General features: G+C 40.8%; 1 protein-coding gene across 5 annotated transcripts in view; it reads left to right on the top strand.

Moving 5' to 3' along the window:
- The window catches only part of LOC126187931 (claspin), a 188,668-nt gene that overhangs the window by 28,650 nt on the left and 137,878 nt on the right, over positions 1 to 22,140 (top strand). For all 5 annotated transcript variants that reach the window (XM_049929294.1, XM_049929297.1, XM_049929293.1 and 2 more), the window contains one exon: positions 2,250 to 2,548. In XM_049929294.1, the coding sequence (XP_049785251.1) occupies positions 2,273 to 2,548 (276 nt within the window). In that variant the 5' untranslated portion in view covers positions 2,250 to 2,272. The remainder of the gene's footprint in view (positions 1 to 2,249; positions 2,549 to 22,140) is intronic.

Genomic DNA, 22,140 nt, shown 5'->3' with positions numbered 1-22,140 from the left:
TCTATTTACCGATGAATGTTCATTCTCAAACAAAGGACAGGTAAATACAAGGAACATGCATTATTGGTCCAATGACAACCCACAATGGCTTAGTCAGGTGGATCATCAATGTCTGGTGTGGGATGCTTGGTACTACAATTATTGGCCCTTATTTCATCAATAATAGTCTAAATGGCTCAGTGTATGCCAACTTACTTGGGCGAATTCTTCCTCCTCTTCTGAATGAAGTGCCGCTAAGAACCAGAATGCTTATGTGGTATCAACATGATGGATGTCCAGCACATAATGTGTTGTGTGCACATCGTGTTCTGAACCGAAGGTATCCTGCCAGATGGATTGGTCGAGGAGGAACAGTTACTTGGCCTGCTAGGTCTTCTGATTTGAATCCTCTGGACTTTTTTCTTTGGGGATGAATTAAAAACGTAGTCTGTCACAATATTTCAACAACTCTTAGAGGACATGCTGGTAAGTATTGTGCTTGCTTGTAATTGTCTTCAGCAGGCCACACTGGAAGCAGTAAATAATTCTTTCATTCAACGAGTGCACCAGTGTATCGGTGTCCAGGGTCACCACTGTGAGCGCCTTTGAATGTTCTACTCCTAGCCAATGGTACAGGAGAGTCAAAGTCAATTTTGTGTTATGTTTTTACTTGGTTTTCATTTGTTTCCTGACAACTCCAGCAAGTGGATGAGTTTGTGATCCCAGGCTCAAAGTCAGTGTTGCGTTATGTAATTAATAACGTTGTGTTTCAGTGAATGGTACACTGTGATACATTTTTGAATAGGTCTTTAGGAGAGGAAATGAAATACCAAATAAAAACTACAGGGTGCCATTTAAAAAAGTCATACCACTGTTCATGTCTTTGTAAAAAAACAAAGCTACAACCAAGGCAATCATGATGATTGATGTCCCCCTGATGGCTAAAGAACATCTGCTTGAAACATTTTGTAATTTTTCATCTGGACAAACAGTTATTTTGGGTGGTCAAGATAAATGGTGTGTGATGAAATGCCTAAATTTCCAAATGCTCTATGTTGACCCTTTGAAGATGACATGAAATAATGTAAACAGTGCACTAATGTATTTTGGGTAAATGTTTATTGATTGAGGTATGTATTTCCTAAATTGAAAAAATAGTAATAAAGGTTACTTGCCTTCATTCTGTTAGTGTTACTGTATTTTCTTTATAAGATGTAGCACCAGAAACAGTTTGTTAGTTATTGGCAAATTTTTGTGTAATTATTAACTCTAAAATTTTTGTTCTGGTGGTTCTGTCTGTATGCCACATGAAATTATATAAATAACTATGTCTGCATAAACATGCAGCTTCACCGTCAAGTTATAGACTTGTACAAGAATATGTGACTCAATATCTTTTGCATTTAAATACAGGTACATTTTGAAAGTTTTTGTACTATGGACTGTGAATGAGTTGTATGTGACCCGCTTAAAAGTATAAACATAATTACGTGTGGGACTTACTTACATCTAAATTTTAGTTACATACTAGCCATGACACTTGCTGCTGTAGCTGTCCAGAAGGGAGGAGGGAGTTGTGCTGCAGCAGGACAATTAAATAAACTTGTAGTTCAGCATGTTGCGTAATGCAAACGTTCTTTCAAAGTTCTCATGTTTGAATTCTTTTAAAATGGTCAGGAACTACAACAATTTATAACTGAATCAACAGTACTAAACTTCCCACTTAATAGTATCAAGAAATTAATCATTAGCACAACAGACATATTTTAAATTGGTTTCCTTATGCTTGAGACAAAACAGCCCTGAAATGTCAATGAAAAGAATTCACAATTCTGAAGAAGCTGTAGATTTAAAAAAAAAAAAGATATGTTGATGGCCGGCCAGAGTGGCTGAGCGGTTCTAGGTGCTACAGTCTGGAACCGCGCGACCGCTACGGTCGCAGGTTTGAATCCTGCCTCGGGCATGGATGTATGTGATGTCTGCAACTTACTTAAATAATATACAGCCTCAGCACAACAATTTTTTTAAAAAGAGACACTGTTTGTTTGAAAAGAGACACTTTTATTTTGAAGTGAACATACAGTTCACTTATGGTAACCTTGCATCAGTTCATTTTTACAAGCCTTCAAAATATGACACTTAATATTTCTTTCTTTAGTCAGTTTAATAATAGTAATAATGATGATGATGATGATGATGATAAACTACATAAATGTCTGCCAGGCTGCTCAGTTTTATATTTCTCACTTCTATCTCGCTGTGTGTTCCAGATCATCCAACTTAAAGCGACAATATGGTTGATGTAATGACTATGAAGAACCACTGGACTGATGATGAACTTGTTAAAATTAAACGAAAATCAAAAAGACTTCTTTTCGATAGTGATGAAGAGACTGAATCAGTGGATAATGAGCCACAGAGTTTCACCTCAGGCAATGATGAAATAAGCCACAGTAATGTAAATGCTGACTGTGATGATGATCATGGAAACAAGACTGATTTTACTGAGTTGAGCACTCCTGACTTGCAGCAGTGCACTGTTAGAGAAAGCTCAGTGTCCACCCAGAAAGTAAGTATATTAAAGTTCATTACTTTTTATACCAGTGTCTATTTATCACTTTCGAAAACATCAATTCAAATCGAGTAAAGTTTAATAGAAAATTATATATACCAAACAGCTGGTTGACTGACAATCACATGCAAGAGCTGGCACACTAGCTGGTATCCCTTCATCTGATAACAGAGAGAGGAAGGGATTTGAAGAATTTCCCTTCTCTTGTGGTGTATGAAGCATTTGCAGTTAGTGAAAAACTAGTGAATGTATAAAATGAAAAATTCAATTAAGAAAATTGTGACATTCACCGACAGGCTGGCCAGTACTGCCTTTATTGGGTTTAACAGCCAGTACTGTAGATAAAAAGATGAAGGCATCTTTTACCTTCTCTCTCTCTCTCTCTCTCTCTCTCTCTCTCTCTCTCTCTCTCTCTCTCATGCTCATCTTGGCCATCCTCCTTTGTCATACAGAGTGGAAGTGGATTCGTCTTTGAGTGACCATGCACTCCGCCCCCTCCCCCCCCCCCCCCCCCCCCCCTCCTTTCTTGCTCCATCAAACTAATTCCTCTTTCCTCCTTGAATAGAGGAAAGCTAGTGAATGTAGGATTCTGAATGTAGCAGAAAGTACCTTTAGTTCATACCAACAGTGTGAGTAGGTGTTTATTGGGTGATGGTGGTGGTGGTGGTGGTGGTGGTGGTGGTGGTGGTGGTGGTGGTGGTGTTTGGGGGGGGGGGGGGCTGCTTTAATGGCTTGCGTATGCGAGCACAAATGCCCTGCCATTCGTAATTAAATTTGTATGTGGTTTGAGGGTGTACATGGTGCAAAATTTAGTATACAGAGCTGCCACCTCTGGCAGTAGCAGTGGCTATAACCTCATTGGGCACTGAGTTGAACTGAGTATGAATGACAAACTTGGGTATTTCATTCCATGTTGCTTGAAGTCTATGCCACAGTTAATCAGTCATAGTGTCTGGCTACTGGTGGTGTGCATGTGACATGCCAACCCATCAACAGATATTTTCAGTGGCCTAGAAAACTAAAGAACGTGTTAAACAGGGCAAAGGTCGAACACCCCCTATATCGAGGCAGGACAGAACAGCAGGGGAAATGTGTAGCCCTGTATTATCTTGTTCTAGGATAATGTCATGGAAACTTTGAAGATATGGTGCAGCTATTGGCCTTAACATGTTATAAATGTGTTGTCTGCACTCCAGATTACCGGCTACATGCACAAAAAGTGATTGTACCGTGTATCCGATAATGTCGTGCCATGTGCTGTGCCTTTATGATTATTACAGATGTAATCTGGCAATGTTCATTCTCCACATGTCATCACCACTCGGACACATTCATTGTGATGCTGTACACAGAATTGAGAGAGACTGTTTGATTCCACTCGTGTCCAGTTTTCTTGTTGGGTACACAACTTTCTGTGCTGCATTAAGGAAAGCTGCAACAGTGGTTACCATGCTGACAGTCTGTGCTGCTCTGGACATCATGGTACTGTCTGTGTGGCCTCTTGCTTGCTGTAAACAAGCCCATTTCCTTACTCAAAGTACATGATGCGGCTGTACGATCCTGTGTGGCCAAGTGAACTGTATTTCTGCCTTCTCAGGCACTAGCCACATAGGGTCACTGAGATCCTGCTGGTCTCTTGCACATATTAGTACAACAGTCATGGGATCTCAACTAATGCCATCAGCAATATTGCGGAACAATGAATGTCAGTCTCCTGAATGAAATTTTTACTCTGCATCGGAGTGTGCGCTGATGAAACTTCCTGGCAGATTAAAACTGTGTGCCAGACCAAGACTCTAACTCGGGAGCATTGCCACAAACAGCAAAGGTCCCGAGTTTGAGTCTGTCAGGCACACAGTTTTAACCTGCCAGGAAGTTTCAACATCAGTCTCGATAGGCCACCATCCTGCCGCTGCTGAATTCCTTCACACAGTCATAGACATTTCTCCTTCTTCCATGAGACTTAACATGATCTTCACACAAACAGCCAAATGCAACTGTGAGTTCTGATTTTGAAACCTGCTGCTTTTTCTTTCCTTATATACAGAGTCAGATGGTATTACAATTTCCTACTTTGTGCAGCCACATCGAGATGCTAGTCATTTACATATACAAGTGTGTAGTACACTTCATGCCAGTCTGATATTTGTTGCCTAGATTGTCTTCATGGTCTTGAAATTTTGATGCCCAGCAGTGTACTGCAAGGGCGCTATAAGGCAAATCTAGTTATTAAGTTATAGACTTCCATCATTATCATCATCATTGTCATTGTTGTCGTCACATATCTTCTATGATCTCTTCTGAAAGTGTCTTGGTTTGAATTTCCAATTACCATACATTTATAAAAAAATTGTCTTACGAATGAAAATAAGAGCCCTGATGAAATTTTCTAAGAATTATAATAGAAAATAAAGTAATAATGCCATCCAGATAAATTTGAGTAACTTGACAAGTGTTTCAGTAATATGTATAAAAACTTTTGCTCAGAAATGCGCCTGAGGATGTACCTGTATGGTACGAAACCGGTTGTGCCAGTCTCTGTGCAACTGCAGTAAAACAGGTAACATGGCAAGTTGGACTGTAAATCAGTTTTACCAGCTTTTCAACACCCCAGTATATTTAAATTTTTTGGAGTGTTACTTTTAGCATGTATGTATAAAGAGGGTCAGCCAAATGCTGCCACTCTGTATGTATGAGTACTAACCAACAGTGGAAAGTGTAAGATGAAATAACAATAGTGTTATGAAAAAAGTTTGTTACTCATCGTATAGAGGAGTAGAGGAGCCCTCTCTCTCTCTCTCTCTCTCTCTCTCTCTCTCTCTCTCTGTGTGTGTGTGTGTGTGTGTGTGTGTGTGTGTGTGTGTGTGGAGGGGGGGGGGGGTGTTGTCACCTTTGATTGAAAGATTTGTATATCATGTTGTGTAAGAAAAAGACTTGCAGTGAACAAAAATTTGCTAGCCTTTGGTTCTCCTTTTAGTGAGACAAGTTAAGAAGCTGCTCCGACCAGCAGATTTTGTCAGCAGGAATGCTGAGAAAAGTTGTCACCGATCACCCACTGGGTTATGTACTTTCCAAACATTTAACAACCTCTAATGACAATAAGCTGCTCGACAGTGTGACTCTCACTTTCTTACAACAATGACTACAAGAATAGATTGTTAATCACAACCGTTGTGACTATCCACTCAATTTCAGGCAAGCTTCAAGAGTCAGCTCAAAGGTAGTGTGTTACCTAAAAGTTGATTTCTATTATGTGTTCATTGGAAGCATAAATAGTTCAAAGGTTTTACAATAAAGTGAGACAATGTCCACCATTCCCATCGATAAGTGGCTTACTGGCATTTGTAACAAGAGGTCCTATGTAAAGTCATTCACCGAATGTTTCACCTCCTTCCGAAGTGTGCATTTTTAATAAGGAAAAAGATTCAAATTTCATCAAAGTACATTCTTCTTTTGCATCTTCCTCTGTTTCTATGAGCAACATAGCTCGGAATGCCAAACTAAAATGTATAAATATCAAGTTGATTACCTGAAACTAAATTGGGGTTTACCAGTATTATTTTGAAAAATGAGGAATGGCCTCAATGTGTTCTTTTTTTGAAGGTTTTAGATAATGATAGCTTGAAGCCAGTAAAACTGAAGACACAACTGTAAACAAAATGCCCACGCCATTTAAGTAAACCCATTGATTTTTTTTAAAGTCATGGACAACAACTAAAAGAAAACATCAGATTTCTCAAAAAATAGACGTCAGTTCCTAAGACAGCCTTGAGAGAATCCCTATCCACACGCCTCTTTACCAGCGGAATTCCCACTTCTTGAAGATGTTGATTACGACTTCTATAGTCCGTGAGACGAGTGATTGGTACTGACAGTTTCGGCGGGCAGACGGTGCTGTTGCCGAACGTGGCTCACAGCACGCGCCACCCTGTCTGCTACACGCATTCTCTAGCAGCAGAAATAAAAGCGAGACAAAACACAAGTCGTATTGGTACGCGTGAATTTATTTAAAGTTGATGCTTGAAATATATTAACTCGATAACTGATAAGAGCTATTTAGTACAAGTATCTAAGATGCTGAAACATAATAAAGTTATTTGTTAAACTTCACAACTGAAATAAAAACTATTTTCGCAAGTTGTTGAACATTAGCAGTTTTGGTTTCCATTGTTAAGTATTAGCATTATTAATTTGTTCTACTACAAGCTACAGAATAATTGGTCAGTGTATTAAGAGTTATAATCTGAAGCAAGTATTCACAATATGATGATCTGGTTGTAGATCGATAGCAAACTCCCTCCTTACATTCCTGAATACGTTGTAGTTATTGTAATGGAAAAACACCACTCACATCACTGTCAGAATCTGATTTGACATTGTCTTCTTCAGCACTACTTGAACTATCACTGCTCTCTCCCAGATGTATAATTAAATTTTCGATGCATTCTTCCACAACCCCTTCGGTTTTGGCCGCCTCTCTGATGGCACTTGCAGTGCTGTTTACAATTTTAGCCCACGTCTCGCTTGTTACTTTATTGATAGCTGCTGGAAGGAGAGTTTCCACTTCAGAGATCATGAATTTTTTATTGTTTGCAGCAATGTAATTTTTTATCTGTGCCCACACTCCTTCAATTGCATTGAAGTGACACTGGTATGGAGGAAGCCGAACGATTTCATGCCCGTGCCTTTTAGCAATCTCGTTAATTACATATGTTGGAAATAGGGCTTTCTTTTGTGCCACAATTTCGAGCAGTTCCGCCTTCCTTAAATCTTCTCTGAAATCTACTTTTCGCCGTTTCAACCACTGAATGATATCGTCTTTTTTTGTTGCCAAGGTTGGTGCCTTATCGTGAACAACGGAATGATAAGGCGCATTGTCCATAACAATCACTGATGGACTTGACAGATTAGTCATAAGCGATGTCTCGAACCATTCTTGAAATACTACACTGTTCATTTCTTCATAGTAATCTCCCGTCTTTTTTGACCGAAACATTTTCAAGCAGTTTGGCACAAAACCTTTCGATGTTCCTGCATGTAAGACAATGATGCGCCCTCCTTTGCCAACAGGCACTGCCATTGTCCCCTCGGGCGTTCCATCATTCCAGCCTCTACGTAAAGAATGGCTGGCATTGACCCAAGTTTCATCTAACCACACTATACTTTCGAATTCCACACCCATGATCCTGCGCAGAAATCTGCACCGCCATGCAGCTACATCTGTTCTTTCCATTAATATTTTGCGTCCGTTAAACAGTGAATAGCTGAAGCCTATGTCTTTCAACACTGTACGCAATGAAAATTTGCTCCCTTTAAAAAGATCATCTTTCTGAAGCGACACCAGTAATTTAGATTGAGTGGGATGTTCCCTTCTCTTATAGTAGCTGTATTTATGACGACGAATAGCGTCTTTCTGAAAATCGTCGAAAACTGTCACCTGCTTATTTCTCGGTCGCTTCTTTCCTGGTGTGTGCAGCTTTGTTGTGCCACTCTCGTCACAATCTACACTATACTGTTCTTTCCCTATCTTTACAACAGTGTTCTTACTTATTTTCAATGCTGCTGCAGTTCTCTTCGCAACCTGAACAACAGGAATTAAGGGCCCACCTTTTTCCTTTTCTTTCTCAAAGTAATCCCTCACAGAGCACACGAATTCACGGGCCTGGATGTGTAGCACACTTTCCTTCCTCCGTTTCACTTCTTGTGTTGGGCTGGTACTACCCGCCGCACTAGACATTGTTTACAACGAAACATAAACAAAGAAACACTAAAAACAACAAAAACGAAATAAACTGCGAATTCAACTTCAGACAAACGACGAACGACCGCACTTCCTGCACGCGAGACCTGGTAAGTTTCATAAGCGCGCCCGACCGGGTTTCAGAGCGGCAACGTGGCCCTTGCTACCCGCTCAAAGTCAGGCCGTCATTGGCTGCCTGCCTGCGGTCGCTAGGCAACGGAAAGACGCTACCGAGCTGTCAATACCAAAGACTCGTCTCCCAGACTATTGTATATGATATTTTGATACTTTCTACATAGTGGGAATTCGTTACAGTGTAATACATTAGCTTTACATTTTGTTTCATTAAAAGTGTTTTTGTTTAATAGGTGACACCTTATGAATCTGCGATTGATATATTATTTTTGACATAATGTTAAATTCCTGTTTTTATTAGTTTGTGGTATATGGTGGTACAGATAGTTAACATGGAGTTGACCGCTGATAAATGGTTTTATGTTTTACTAATGTATGACAATATGTAAATAATTTACTTGTCCTCATCAGTTTACAACTGTGATTGTTTTACCTCAATCAGTTTATAGGTTTTGACATAAGCATTACTTTTAGGTATTTGTCAATATGTGACACCACAGTAATTTAAGAGTGACATGTAATTTTGACCTCAGATTGTTGTTGTTGTTGTTGTGGTCTTCAGTCCTGAGACTGGTTTGATGCAGCTCTCCATGCTACTCTATCCTGTGCAAGCTTCTTCATCTCCCAGTATCTACTGCAACCTACATCCTTCTGAATCTGCTTATTGTATTCATCTCTTGGTCTCCCTCTACGATTTTTACCCTCCACACTGCCCTCCAATGCTAAATTTGTGATCCCTTGATGCCTCAAAACATGTCCTACCAACCGATCCCTTCTTCTAGTCAAGTTGTGCCACAAACTTCTCTTCTCCCCAATCCTATTCAATACCTCCTCATTAGTTACGTGATCTACCCACCTTATCTTCAGCATTCTTCTGTAGCAGCACATTTCGAAAGCTTCTATTCTCTTCTTGTCCAAACTAGTTATCGTCCATGTTTCACTTCCATACATGGCTACACTCCATACAAATACTTTCAGAAACGACTTCCTGACACTTAAATCTATACTCGATGTTAACAAATTCCTCTTCTTGAGAAACGCTTTCCTTGCCATTGCCAGTCTACATTTTATATCTTCTCTACTTCGACCATCATCGGTTATTTTACTCCCTAAATAGCAAAATTCCTTTACTACTTTAAGTGTCTCATTTCCTAATCTAGACCTCAGATTAGTACATTAAAATTAATGGCATATGTGCATTTTGTTCCTGAGTTTCCCCAGTGTGTAACTGGTTTCTCATTTTATTTCTTAGTTTATTATTTACTTTGATGTCACACTTTGTACAGATTGGGTTTTTTGTAAATGTTTACTACATATTACCACTGTATAGAACTGATTTCTTAACTTCTACACTGCCCCTTTATTATGTAGTTCACAACAATTATTATTGTTGTTGACTTTACACAGGGACTTGAAAATGGCATAGCAAAATGCCGAAACTGGCTGCATAAATAAATTACATTCAAAATACAGATGGCCAAAGGTGGTTTTAGTTTAATATTTTATACAAAGGACATTTGAGTTTGCAGACAAGCCGAATGAAAAGAGTGCTATACATTTTAGCTTTCAGCTAAAAGACCTTCTTCTGAAGTAGAAAACACCCACACACATTAACATTCACATTCGCAAAAGCACAACTTACACACACATGACCACTGTCTCTGGGTGCTGTGTATTAGTACTACCATATTTTACGGACTATAAGACACACTTTTATCTTCGAAAAATTGCTTCCAGTATTCAGGTGCATCTTACACTCAAAATTAATGTAAAAATGTCCAATGTTTGATTTAAAATTCCCGCAGTCTTAAAAATGGCTATATATTCGATGCCGTGGGAACTTGTCTCTGTCTAGCAGTGTGACAATATTGGATTGAGCTTGTAGCAGCAGTGCATCGATGCAGCGTACATATGTCGCAGGGTTTCACAAGCTTACTAACACTGTCTCCCTCCTGACCCACCAGGACAAACCCAGAATATTGTTTAGCCTATGCTATGTCATTGCAGTCTACAGTACCAGTGAACTTGAATTGAAAATGATTTGTGTTATCGGTAACTGTACAATATTTTTGTTAGTAGCTGGTTTCGTAATGGAATGAAAAAAAGTAAGAGATATTCATGTGATGCGGACTGTAAATTGAAACTAATAGGATTTGCAAAAAACATGGAAACAGAGCAGTTGAGTGGAATTTTGGCCCTACACAGACAGAGGAAAACAATTCACGATTGGAGGGCTAGTAAAGAAAAACTGAAAAAAAGAGGGAGATTAAATGTGTCATGGACAACTGAAAAAATAAGAGGGAGATTAAATGTGTCATAGACCTAGCATGAAAATTGAAACCAAAAATCTCGGAAAATGCCACAAGAGTATGAAGGGAAAATATTATATTTCTGTAGCTGTTTTATTCAATGTTGATAGAAAACCAGTGTGGATCTAAGACAAATAGTGAGTATCGCTGAAACTCCTCTGACATTTGATGTGCCGAGTAACAGAACAGTTGGCATATACTAAACATAATCCATTGATCATTTTCAAGCACAGGAAAATCCCAAAACCTCCTGAAATACCTCCAGGTGTTGTTCGCATTCGTGGCAAGGGTGGGGTGGATGAGGTTGGTATGAAATTATAGATTAACAGAGTGAGGGAGAGAAGAAAGGTGCTTTATTGGAGAAGAGTTCTCTTCTTGCACTGGATCAGTTTAGTAGTCATGTGAAAAAGTCTGTGAAAGAGAAACAGACAGGGAAATGCAGAGCTTGCTGTTATTCCAGGACTTACTTCACAATTGCAACCTCTTGATGTCTCGATAAATAAACCATTTAAAGTATATGTGAGAGAGGACTGGAACAAATGGATGATTGATGGAACCCAACATGAATTCATGCTGAAGGGAGCCTTAAAACAACCTACAATCAAACAAGTGTGTGAGTTGATGAAACAATTCTGGTTTAGAATGAGAGAAGACATTATTGTTAAATCTTTCAAGAAGTGTGGCATAAGTAATGCTCTCGATGACAGTGAAGACCATATGAAGAGGACAACGATGGTGAGGAGGAGGAGGAGGAGGAGGAGGAGGAAGAAGAAGATGATGATTTTCAGGGATTTTAAAGGGCAGTTGTTTAAAAATTGAGGTGCATTTTATAGTCCTTAAAATACTAGAAGTACGTTGTACGAGTATGATACACTGTACAAAGACTTGTGAAGTGTATATGTAGAAGTAAGTGTGTATGCTATATGAAAGACTATACTCATTCATGTGTTGGAAGTACTCTGCTGATAATTATAAAGCAATATTTGAAGACTATGGTCTATGCTTGTCATTGCCAGTTTTGTCTCTATAACAGAGCTTATGAAGGTAACTGAAGTATGTATTGTATAGGCACCTATAAGATAAGAAAAAGAGACCTTTGCAGAAAAAGAAGCAGCTGTATGAATATTGGGCCGGCCGCTGGCTGAGCGGTTCTAGGCGCTTCAGTCTGGAACCCCGCGACCGCTACAGTCGCAGGTTTGAATCCTGCCTCGGGCATGGATGTGTGTGATGTCCTTAGGTTAGTTAGGTTTAAGTAGTTCTAAGTTCTAGGGGACTGATGACCTCAGATGTTAAGTCCCATTGCTCAGAGCCATTTTTTGTATGAACATCAAGCACTCTGATGGCAAGCCAGCACTGAAAAAAGGAACCCAAAAGTTGAAAGGTGGAAAGGCTATAGAGTGAGTCTATATGAAGAAAACAAACAGGAAAGAGAAAATGAAATAGAAGAAAATGAAATAGGAAATATGTTACTGCAAGAAGAATGTGATGGAGCACTGAAAGATCCAAGTGGAAACAAGTCCCCTGAGTAGACTACATTCCCTCAGAATTATTGTGATCCTTAGGAGACCCAGCCACGACAAAATTACTCCACCTGTGTGCACGGTATATGAGGCAGGCAGTGCTCCCTCAGACTTCAGGAAGAAGATAATAATTAGAATTCCAAAGAAGGCAGCAATGACAGGTATTAATGCTATTGAACCATCAGTTTAATAAGTCGTGTTGATACAAATCATTCACAGAAGAATGGAAAAAACTGGTAGAAGCCAATGTCAAGGAAGATAATTTTGGATTTTGTAGAACTGTAGGAATATACAAGGCATTGTAGCCTATCCCCAACGTCATACAGTCTATACTTTGAGCAAGCAATAAAGGAAACCAAGGGAAATTTGGAAAGGAACTCAAGTTCAGGCAGAGTACATGAAAACTCATGAGTTTTAAATATAGTATGATAATTCTAGTAGAATATAAATAATTTAGGAGTAAAGGAGACCTTTCACTGAATAGCAAAAGCGTTGAGTTTGTTGCAAGGCACACATCTATCTATCTCTCTCGCACGCGCGTGCTGCCCCCCGCCCCCCTCCCACACACACACACACACACACACACACACACACACACACACATATGTGTACACAAGCCTGCGCTCCTCCATAGTGCCAGTTAGACGCCCAATGCTGTGATTGCCATTTGGCACCTGGTCTTGGTGGGGTGCGAATTGTGTCAGGTGGACTGGGGGGGGGGGGGGGGGGGGAAGCAATGGGGATGGATAATGGGCAATGGAAAACCACATTAGGTGAGGTAGGAAGTCTCTTGGGCACGAAGTTCCTCATCTCAGAGCATGATGATAGATAATCAGAGCCCTCGCAAAGGATATGGTTCAGCCATTCCTGACCAGGGTGCTATTGGGTGATGAGGGGGACACTCATTTTGTGGCTGATTCTTGGGGGATGGTGGTAGGATTCGGGGCCGCACAGAGTGGCTGCATATGTCAAGGATTTCGCGGCCCCTCCCACCAGAGGTTCGAGTCCTCCCTTGTGTGTGTGTGTGTGTGTGTGTGTGTGTGTGTTTGTGTGTGTGTGTGTGTGTGTGTGTGTGTGTGTGGGGGGGGGGGGGAGGGGGGGTTCTTAGCATAGGTTTGTGTAAGTCTAGGGACCGATGACCTAAGCAGTTTGGCCACTTAGGAATTCACACACATTTAGTAGGATTCAGGGTGTGTAGTCCATCCCAGAAGCACTCCCAACCTGTTGCCATGAGGTCCATATCCCAGTGGAACACACTCATGTGCAGGACTTGCCCAATGCTCTCCACCAGCACTTCTTATTCTAGTCTGGTCAAAGGCTTATCCTACTTCCATCAGAGGCAGGGTCACCTCTAAAAGCACCGGTGTCATATGTCAACTCTGCCGCAAGCTTTTTATGGTGATATGAAAATCCTCCTGCTGTACACCAGAATCCATGGCCACCACCAAGTTACGACCGTATACAAAATGGACCACACAGTGACACAACATGTAGCTGAGCACAGCTTGCTAGATTTCAATGGCTACTTCACAGTGTGAGTGATGTGGATCCTTCCCTCCACCACCAGCTTTCCTAAACTATGCAGATGGTGTTATCTTTTCAACACATCCTTCGCTCCTGTAACTCGGCTGTCCTCAAGTATCTGTTAACCCACTGTCCCCATTCACTTCACCTGACAGTTTCCCCTTCTCCTTCCCCTGTCTTACCATTCCCTTCCATTTCATGTCTCCATGTAACCTTCATTTTGTGCTGCTCTCCACCAGCTCCGAGCTCCCATCACCCATACATCACATGTGTAGCTTGTACACCTGCCACCCCTTACTTCCAAACTCCTAGCCAGCAAACCATTGTCTCCCTTCAAGCCACTATGCTTATTGATACAGAGCCACAAAGAAGCTCTAGGAATGCAGAAAAGGACAGTTTGAACTGAATAATAGTGGATCACTGAGAGTCCAAAAAAAAACTCTCTTGATACTCACATGCAGTTAGTGTTACGTGGAACCAAATTCATTTTAAAATTTCACTCTTTGTCGTATATTGAATCATAGCTTATGTTATCAAGGGAAATGAGCTAGCTGGTGAACAGTAAAAGCAATCTGCTAATAAAACTACGGTGTAACATCACCTGCTGGTATGTTATCCCACTATTAAGGAAGAATTCAAAATCAGAAAATTTTTTCAGAAATGAAAGACTGTAGATTGTGAAGTTGGCAATCCATCAATGATGCTACTGCCCCCACAAACATTGCATAATAGTCCAAATCTATTTGTATTTTGAGTTTGTCACCTGATACATTATTGTCTGAATGCAATAACCAATTCAAGTGCAGTAGCCGTTAAGATACTCAAGTCTTGTTAGGAGTGAGTGCTTTCAAATATTAACCTGGCCATCTTGATTTAGTTTGATTTGATCCATTAAAAGTGCTTGGTGAAAGCCTGTGACTAAAAAGAACAGGTTTCGCTAGGGAATAACTTTTCTGTTACAAGTCATAATTTTCTATTTATCTGTTCTTTGCATGAAGTGTTTCAGGAAATGATTTGCATTTTCAAGTGTGTTTTCTATGAGCTATGCCATTTATGCATGATGTTTTCTATGTGTGAGGTGCTGCATTGTTCAGTTACCTTAACTGTGATATATAAAAAGCTCACAGTTTTTAATTAATTATCCATGTCTATATAGAGTTGGTGATGAAATTTGGAAAGAACTTCTACTTGTGGTTTTCTTGTAGTCCATTTGTTAAGAAACTCACGTATGTCAGGGTCTGGCCTTGGCAGCAAGAGACTGTGATCATGTTTGTGTGAATTGCGTTTGCAGAGGGTAGGGGGGGGGGGGGGCAGAGAGAGTGAGAGTGAGAGTGAGAGTGAGAGTGAGAGTGAGAGTGAGAGTGAGAGTGAGAGAGAGAGAGAGAGAGAGAGAGAGAGTTGTCTAACTCCGATGAAGGCCTTTCTGGATGAAAGCATTCTTGTTTGACAGTCCTTTTGTTGTGCCTATTGGGGACTCTCCCTGCTCTATGGTGAGTTGCAACTATGCTTTTCATAATATTGTCGTCATTCATCCTGGATTTTCTATTGTTTGGTTCTATTTAATCTTTCTGGAGATACAGAGTTTTGTATTTTTATTGTAGGGAATGATACAGTAGCTTTGTACTTTTGCCTGCTGGATCTGTAGTAGCATTGATATAGGTGACGTTTAAATCATACATACAAACCATACAAAAATGCACAGAAGTATGTTTTTTAACACAAACCTACATTTTTTTAAATGGAACCACGTTAGTTTTGTTAGCACACCTGAACATATAAACAAATATGTAATCAGTGCCGTTTGTTGCATTGTAAAATGTTAATTACATCCGGAGATATTGTAACCTAAAGTTGATGCTTGAAACCTCCGACGTTCAGTTGCGTGTTGTAACAAACACAGGCCACGGTCGGCGAGCAGCATCTGCAGGGGCATGTTTACGATGACGACCATGTTTACGAGTGTGGCTGTAGTGCACTGTTGTGGTTTGGTCTAGCTGTCGCAGTGTCCGCATGTAGCGCTTGCTGCTATTGTTATTCTGCATTCGTCTCCGCATGCAGACCAACTGTAGTACACCGTGTTACCAGACGTCTGTGATAGTGTAGTGTTGTAGGAACTGTGACCATGATGTATTCGAACTCTGAAAAGGCGGAGATGATACTCATCTATGGCGAGTGTCGACGAAATGCAGCTGAAGCCTGCAGGGTGTATGCAGAACGGTACCGGACAGAGAGCATCCAACGTGCCGCACATTGCAAAAATCTACCGCCAACTGTATGCAACAGGTATGGTCATAGCACGCAAACGGGTCCGTAACAGGCCCGTCACGGGAGAAGCGGGTGCAGTTGGTGTGTTAGCTGCTGTTGCCATGAACCCACACATGAGTACACGGGACATTGCGACAGCCGGTGGACTGAGTCAAAGTAGTGTCATGCGCATACTGCATCGTCACCGCTTTCACCCGTTTTATGTGTGCTACATCGGCAATTACATGGTGATGACTTTAATCATCGAGTGCAATTCTGTCAATGGGCATTAACAGAGAATGCGTTTGCAGTTCTACCTGTTTACCGATGAAGCGGGTTTCACAAACCACGGGGCAGTTAATCTACGGAACATGCATTACTGGTCCGTGGACAATCCTCGCTGGCTCAGGCAGGTAGAGCGACAGTGACCGTGGACTGTAAATGTATGCTGCGGAATCTTTGGCGACCACCTCATTGGTCCTCACTTCATTGCAGGGGCCCAAACAGCTGCAACATACATCGTGTTTCTACAGAATGATCTGCCAACGTTGCTCGAAAATGTCCCACTGGAAACGCGTCGACGTATGTGGTATCAGGATGATGGTGCACCTGCACATTCAGCAATTAACACTCGGCTGATCCTTGACAGGATGTTCGACGGGCGTTTCATAGGACGTGGAGGATGCATAAATTGGCCAACCCGTTCTCCTGATCTTACACTTCTGGACTTCTTTCTGTGGGGTACATTAAAGGAGAATGTGTACCGTGATGTGCCTACAACCCCAGAGGATATGAAACAACGTATTGTGGCAGCCTGCGGCGACATTACACCAGATGTACTGCGGTGTGTACGACATTCATTACGCCAGAGATTGCAATTGTGTGCAGCAAATGATGGCCACCACATTGAATATCTATTGGCCTGACATGTCGGGACACACTCTATTCCACTCCGTAATCGAAAACGGAAACCACGTGTGTATGTGTACCTCACCCTCATGGTAATGAACGTGTGCGTCAGTGAAAAAGACCAATAAAAAGGTGTTAGCATGTGGACGTAATGTGCTGTTCCAGACTCTTCTGTACTTAAGGTCCATCACTGTTCCCTTTGGATCCCTACGTAATTCGGTGCTCTCCGATACACACGATCGAACAGCAGAGGAGTGGTACTCAAGCGTCAACTTTAGGTTACAATATCTCCAGATGTAATTAACATTTTAGGATGTAATTAACATTTTAGGATGTAATTAACATTTTACAATGCAACAAACAGCACTGATTATGTATTTGTTTATATGTTCAGATGTGCTAACAAAACTAACGGGGATCCATTTAAAAAAACGTAGGTTTGTGTTAAAATACATACTTCCGTGCATTTTTTTGTGGTTTGTATTAACCAATTACACTAGCCCCTCTCCTCACGTTCGGTCTGTGGAATCGATTTGTCAGTATTTGATGTGGTTTACGAAATATATCCAGCGATAATGTTAGGTGACTCGCCCTGTATATGGTGTCTTTTCTTTCGGACATGCCCTAAAGAACAGATGCCGTTTTTGATCATGCAGCCATATATGTGAACATGATACTACAGAAAGGAAGACATAACTGCAGTTGGGCATTGAAATACATCAGTGGGGAAACTTGAAAATTTGTAGTGGACTGGGACTCGAACCCCTATTTTTCATTTTCTTGCTAACAGTCACATTGACTGCTTCGGTCAATCAGACACGGTCTCTGACCGACTCAACTTTCCACATATTTATTATGTAGTGTCCCTGGCCATTACCGTCACTACTCGCAGTGATCGGCTGATTCCTGTAAGAGTTAAAGTGTATATAAATAAATAATGTGCTGTCTGTTCTTTTGGATGGGAAAATCTAGGTACAAGTCCTGGTTCGGCACAAATTTTCAACTTTCCCAATCGATGTATTTCCGTGCCCAATAGCAGCTAATGTTTTGCTTTACTTTTTTATCATACTCGTATACATGGTTGCATGGTCAAAAATGTCTTCTTTCGGACATGTTCGAAAGAACAGACACTGTGTATACAGGGTGTCACAAAAAGGTACGGCCAAACTTTCGGGAAACATTCCTCACACACAAAGAAAGAAAAGATGTTATGTGGACATGTGTCCGGAAATGCTTAATTTCCATGTTAGAGCTCATTTTAGTTTTGTCGGTATGTACTGTACTTCCTCGATTCACCACCAGTTGGCCCAATTGAAGGAAGGTAATGTTGACTTCGGTGCTCGTGTTGACATGCGACTCATTGCTCTGCAGTACTAGCATCAAGCACATCAGTACGTAGCATCAACAGGTTAGTGTTCATTACGAATGTGGTTTTCCAGTCAGTGCAATGTTTACAAATGCGGAGTTGGCAGATCCCCATTTGATGTATGGATTAGTACGGGGCAATAGCTGTGGCGCGGTACGTTTGTATCGAAACAGATTTCCAGAAGAAAGGTGTCCCGACAGGAAGACGTTCGAAGCAATTGATCCGCGTCTTAGGGAGCACAGAACATTCCAGCCTATGACTCGCGACTGGGGAAGACCTAGAACGACGAGGACACCTGCAATGGATGAGGCAATTCTTCGTGCAGTTGACGATAACCCTAATGCCAGCGTCAGAGAAGTTGCTGCTGTACAAGGTAACGTTGACCACGTCACTATATGGAGAGTGCTACGGGAGAACCAGCTGTTTCCATACCATGTACAGCGTGTGCAGGCACTATCAGCAGCAGATTGGCCTCCACGGGTACACTTCTGCGAATGGTTCATCCAACAATGTGTCAATCCTCATTTCAGTGCAAATGTTCTCTTTATGGATGAGGCTTCATTCCAATGTGAGCAAATTGTAAATTTTCACAATCAACATGTGTGGTCTGACGAGAATCCGCACGCAAATGTGCAATCATGTCATCAACACAGATTTTCTCTGATTGTTTGGGCAGGCATTGTTGGTGATGTCTTGATTGGGCCCCATGTTCTTCCACCTACGCTCAATGGAGCACGTTATCATGATTTCATACGGGATACTCCACCTGTGCTGCTAGAACATGTGCCTTTTTAAGTACGACACAACATGTGGTTCATGCACGATGGAGCTCCTGCACATTTTAGTCGAAGTGTTTGTACGCTTCTCAACAACAGATTCGGTAACCGATGGATTGGTAGAGGCGGACCAATTCCATGGCCTCCATGCTCTCCTGACCCCAACCCTCTTGGCTTTCATTTATGGGGGCATTTGAAAGCTCTTGTCTACGCAACCCTGGTACCAAATGTAGAGACTCTTCGTGCTCGTATTGTGGACGGCTGTGATACAATACACCATTCTCCAGGGCTGCATCAGCGCATCAGGGATTCCGTGCGACGGGGGGTGGATGCATGTATCCTCACTAACGGAGGACATTTTGAACATTTCCTGTAATTCCATGATTAATGTGATTTGAAGAGAAGTAATAAAATGAGCTCTAACATGGAAAGTAAGCGTTCCCAGACACGTGTCCACATAACATATTTTCTTTCTTTGTGTGTGAGGAATGTTTCCTGAAAGTTTGGCCGTATCTTTTTGTAACACCCTGTTTATAACTAGAGCTGGACGACCCAGTGATCCTTTTTGTGTAGATGCACAACACTCTCAAACTCTTATGGGAATCAGTGAATCGCAGTGAGTAGCAAGGGTAATGCGGAGGGGCACTACGTCAGTAGTGTGTGGATGAGTTGGAAATTTTGAATTGGTCGGGGACCTTATTCAGATGGCTGAGTTGATCAATGTGAACGGTTCCGAGAAATGGAAAAATCCAGGTTAAAGTCCAGGTCTGACATAAATATTCAACTTCCCTCATTGAGTATAGCGACGCAAAAGAAAGTAGTTACAAAGGAAAACAGCACAGGGTTAGGATCGAAGAAAAGCTGTCAGGCGAAAATCAAATCCTGGATTTGCCATTTTTTGATTTTCAACTTTCCTCATTGACGTTTTTCAGTAGTCAAATGTCTTTCTTCCCCTTGTGCCGTGCCTGTCTATGAATTTTAAGCATGGTGCAGTGTGTGAGGTCTGTTCAAAAAGTAAGGTGACCTTTCAAATTATGCATGTAACATACATTCGATTACCGAAATTTTTTTTTTTGTTATGTTGGTACACATGTCCTGAACATATGTTCACAGTTTCAAGTGTACAGCATACTTCATTTGTCTTTGATAGATGGAAAGGTTAGACGTGTTTTAGTGTGCTTGGCGATTTTCGATCATTATAAAAAATGGAGCAAAGAATATGCATCAAATTTTGTGTGAAAAATGGAATTGAATGCTCTAAAATACTTGAAATGTTGATAGTATCATACTGTGAGTCTGCTCTAAGTTAAAAAAAAAATGATGATGATTACAAATGGTACAAGATGGCTTAGAAATGCCAATGACGAACCTTGCTCTGGACGCCCCAGCACATCAGCAACAGATGATAACGTCAAAGCTGTGAAGAAGATTGTTTTGGAATATCGTCAATTTACTGTAAGAGAAGTTGCTGAGGATATTGGCTTGTGTCATGCAATTTTTTCGAATGCTTTGGGTATGAGATGTGTGTCATTGAAGTTTGTTCCAGAACTTCTCAATTTTGATCGGAAGAACTGCTCTATGAGCATCGCTCAGGAGCTCTTGAATGACATCGCTGATGACCCTGATTTGCTCTAAACAGCCATAACTAGTGACAAAATGTAGGTTTGCGTTTATTACGTGGAAACCAAAGCCCGATTGTTCCAATGGAAACATCCCGAAGAGCCAAGACCGAAAAAAGCACGCGAAGTGTGATCAAATGTCAAAGTTTTGCTCGCTGTTTTTTTTTCTTTTCCAATTACTGTGGCGAAGTGCATCATTAATTTTTGCCTCAAGATTGTACAGTCAATAAAGAGTATTACCTTGACATTATGTGCTGTTTGTGAGAAGCAATATGCAAAAAATGTCTGGAGTTGTGGAAAAACAATTCACGTCTTTTACGTCATGACAATGCACCTGCTCATTCATTGTTGCTTGTGAGAGATTTTTTCGGCCAAAAACATGACAATCATGCCTAAGCCACCGAATTTGTCTCTCTGCGATTTGTTCCCAAAACTGAAGAGACCTATGAAAGGATGAAGATTTTCAACGTTTGAGGAAATAAAAACTGCATTGCTGGAAGTACTCAAGGCAGTACCAAAAAGTGCTTATGAGAAGTGCTTCAAGGATTGCATGAAGCCTTGGCATGAGTGGATTGTATCTGAGGGGGATTACTTTGAAGGAGACAGAATGAATATTGATGAGTAAATAAATATTTTTTTCATAAAAATATAAAGTCTCCTTACTTTTTGAACACACGTTGTAATGCTTGCTGTAAATAGTAACTTCAGTTTTGCATGGTCCTTTTGGAGGTGATATGCTCTTGCCTTCTTCCCAACCAGTTATAGGGGGACTTAACAGTTTACTGTGATCTCTGAACCACATTTCACTTGCAGCAATTTAAGCTGTGTTCTTAGGTCCCAAACTAACCCAACCTTGTAACTTGTTACATATTTGGGAAGAAAGATAGGGAAAAAAAGAAAAATAAGAAAAGAGAAGGGTCAAATATTTGTGACTGCGTGCTTGAAATTCTTTACTTTTTTTTCTCACATCTCATTGGTTATGTGAAGATACCATCAATTGAATACATGAAATTGAGGTGCTGCCAACCTATGGGCTGTAGAGAAACACTGCTGGGACTGGTACTGTTCCTGATATAGCTTTTAGGCAGATTTCTCTTCTGATCTCCCAGCATCGAAATATCCTCTTTTGCTAGTAGTCGATCACTGAGACAGTCTCCCAAGCTCATATTTTAGGTGCATTTGGTATCTGGACACAAGCCAAGTTATTGTTGCCATTCTAATGACATTGATGTTGGCAGAACAGTAAACTCTTAATTTTTGTTACATACTGAGGACACTGAACCACAATTTTATTTTGTTTGTTTGTGCCAATACACTGTTCCATTGCTGTAAACCTATTTGGTACTTCAAATTATGATATTTATAAATGTAACAGTTTTTAAACATTAGTGTTCTAGCTACCCTATTTGATTTATTGTGGGATGTTAAGGTATTGCTGATCTGGTAA

The sequence above is a fragment of the Schistocerca cancellata genome, chromosome 5, assembly GCF_023864275.1.
Source record: "Schistocerca cancellata isolate TAMUIC-IGC-003103 chromosome 5, iqSchCanc2.1, whole genome shotgun sequence".
Lineage (NCBI taxonomy): Eukaryota > Metazoa > Arthropoda > Insecta > Orthoptera > Acrididae > Schistocerca > Schistocerca cancellata.
This window is presented reverse-complemented; position numbering and strand designations above follow the sequence as displayed.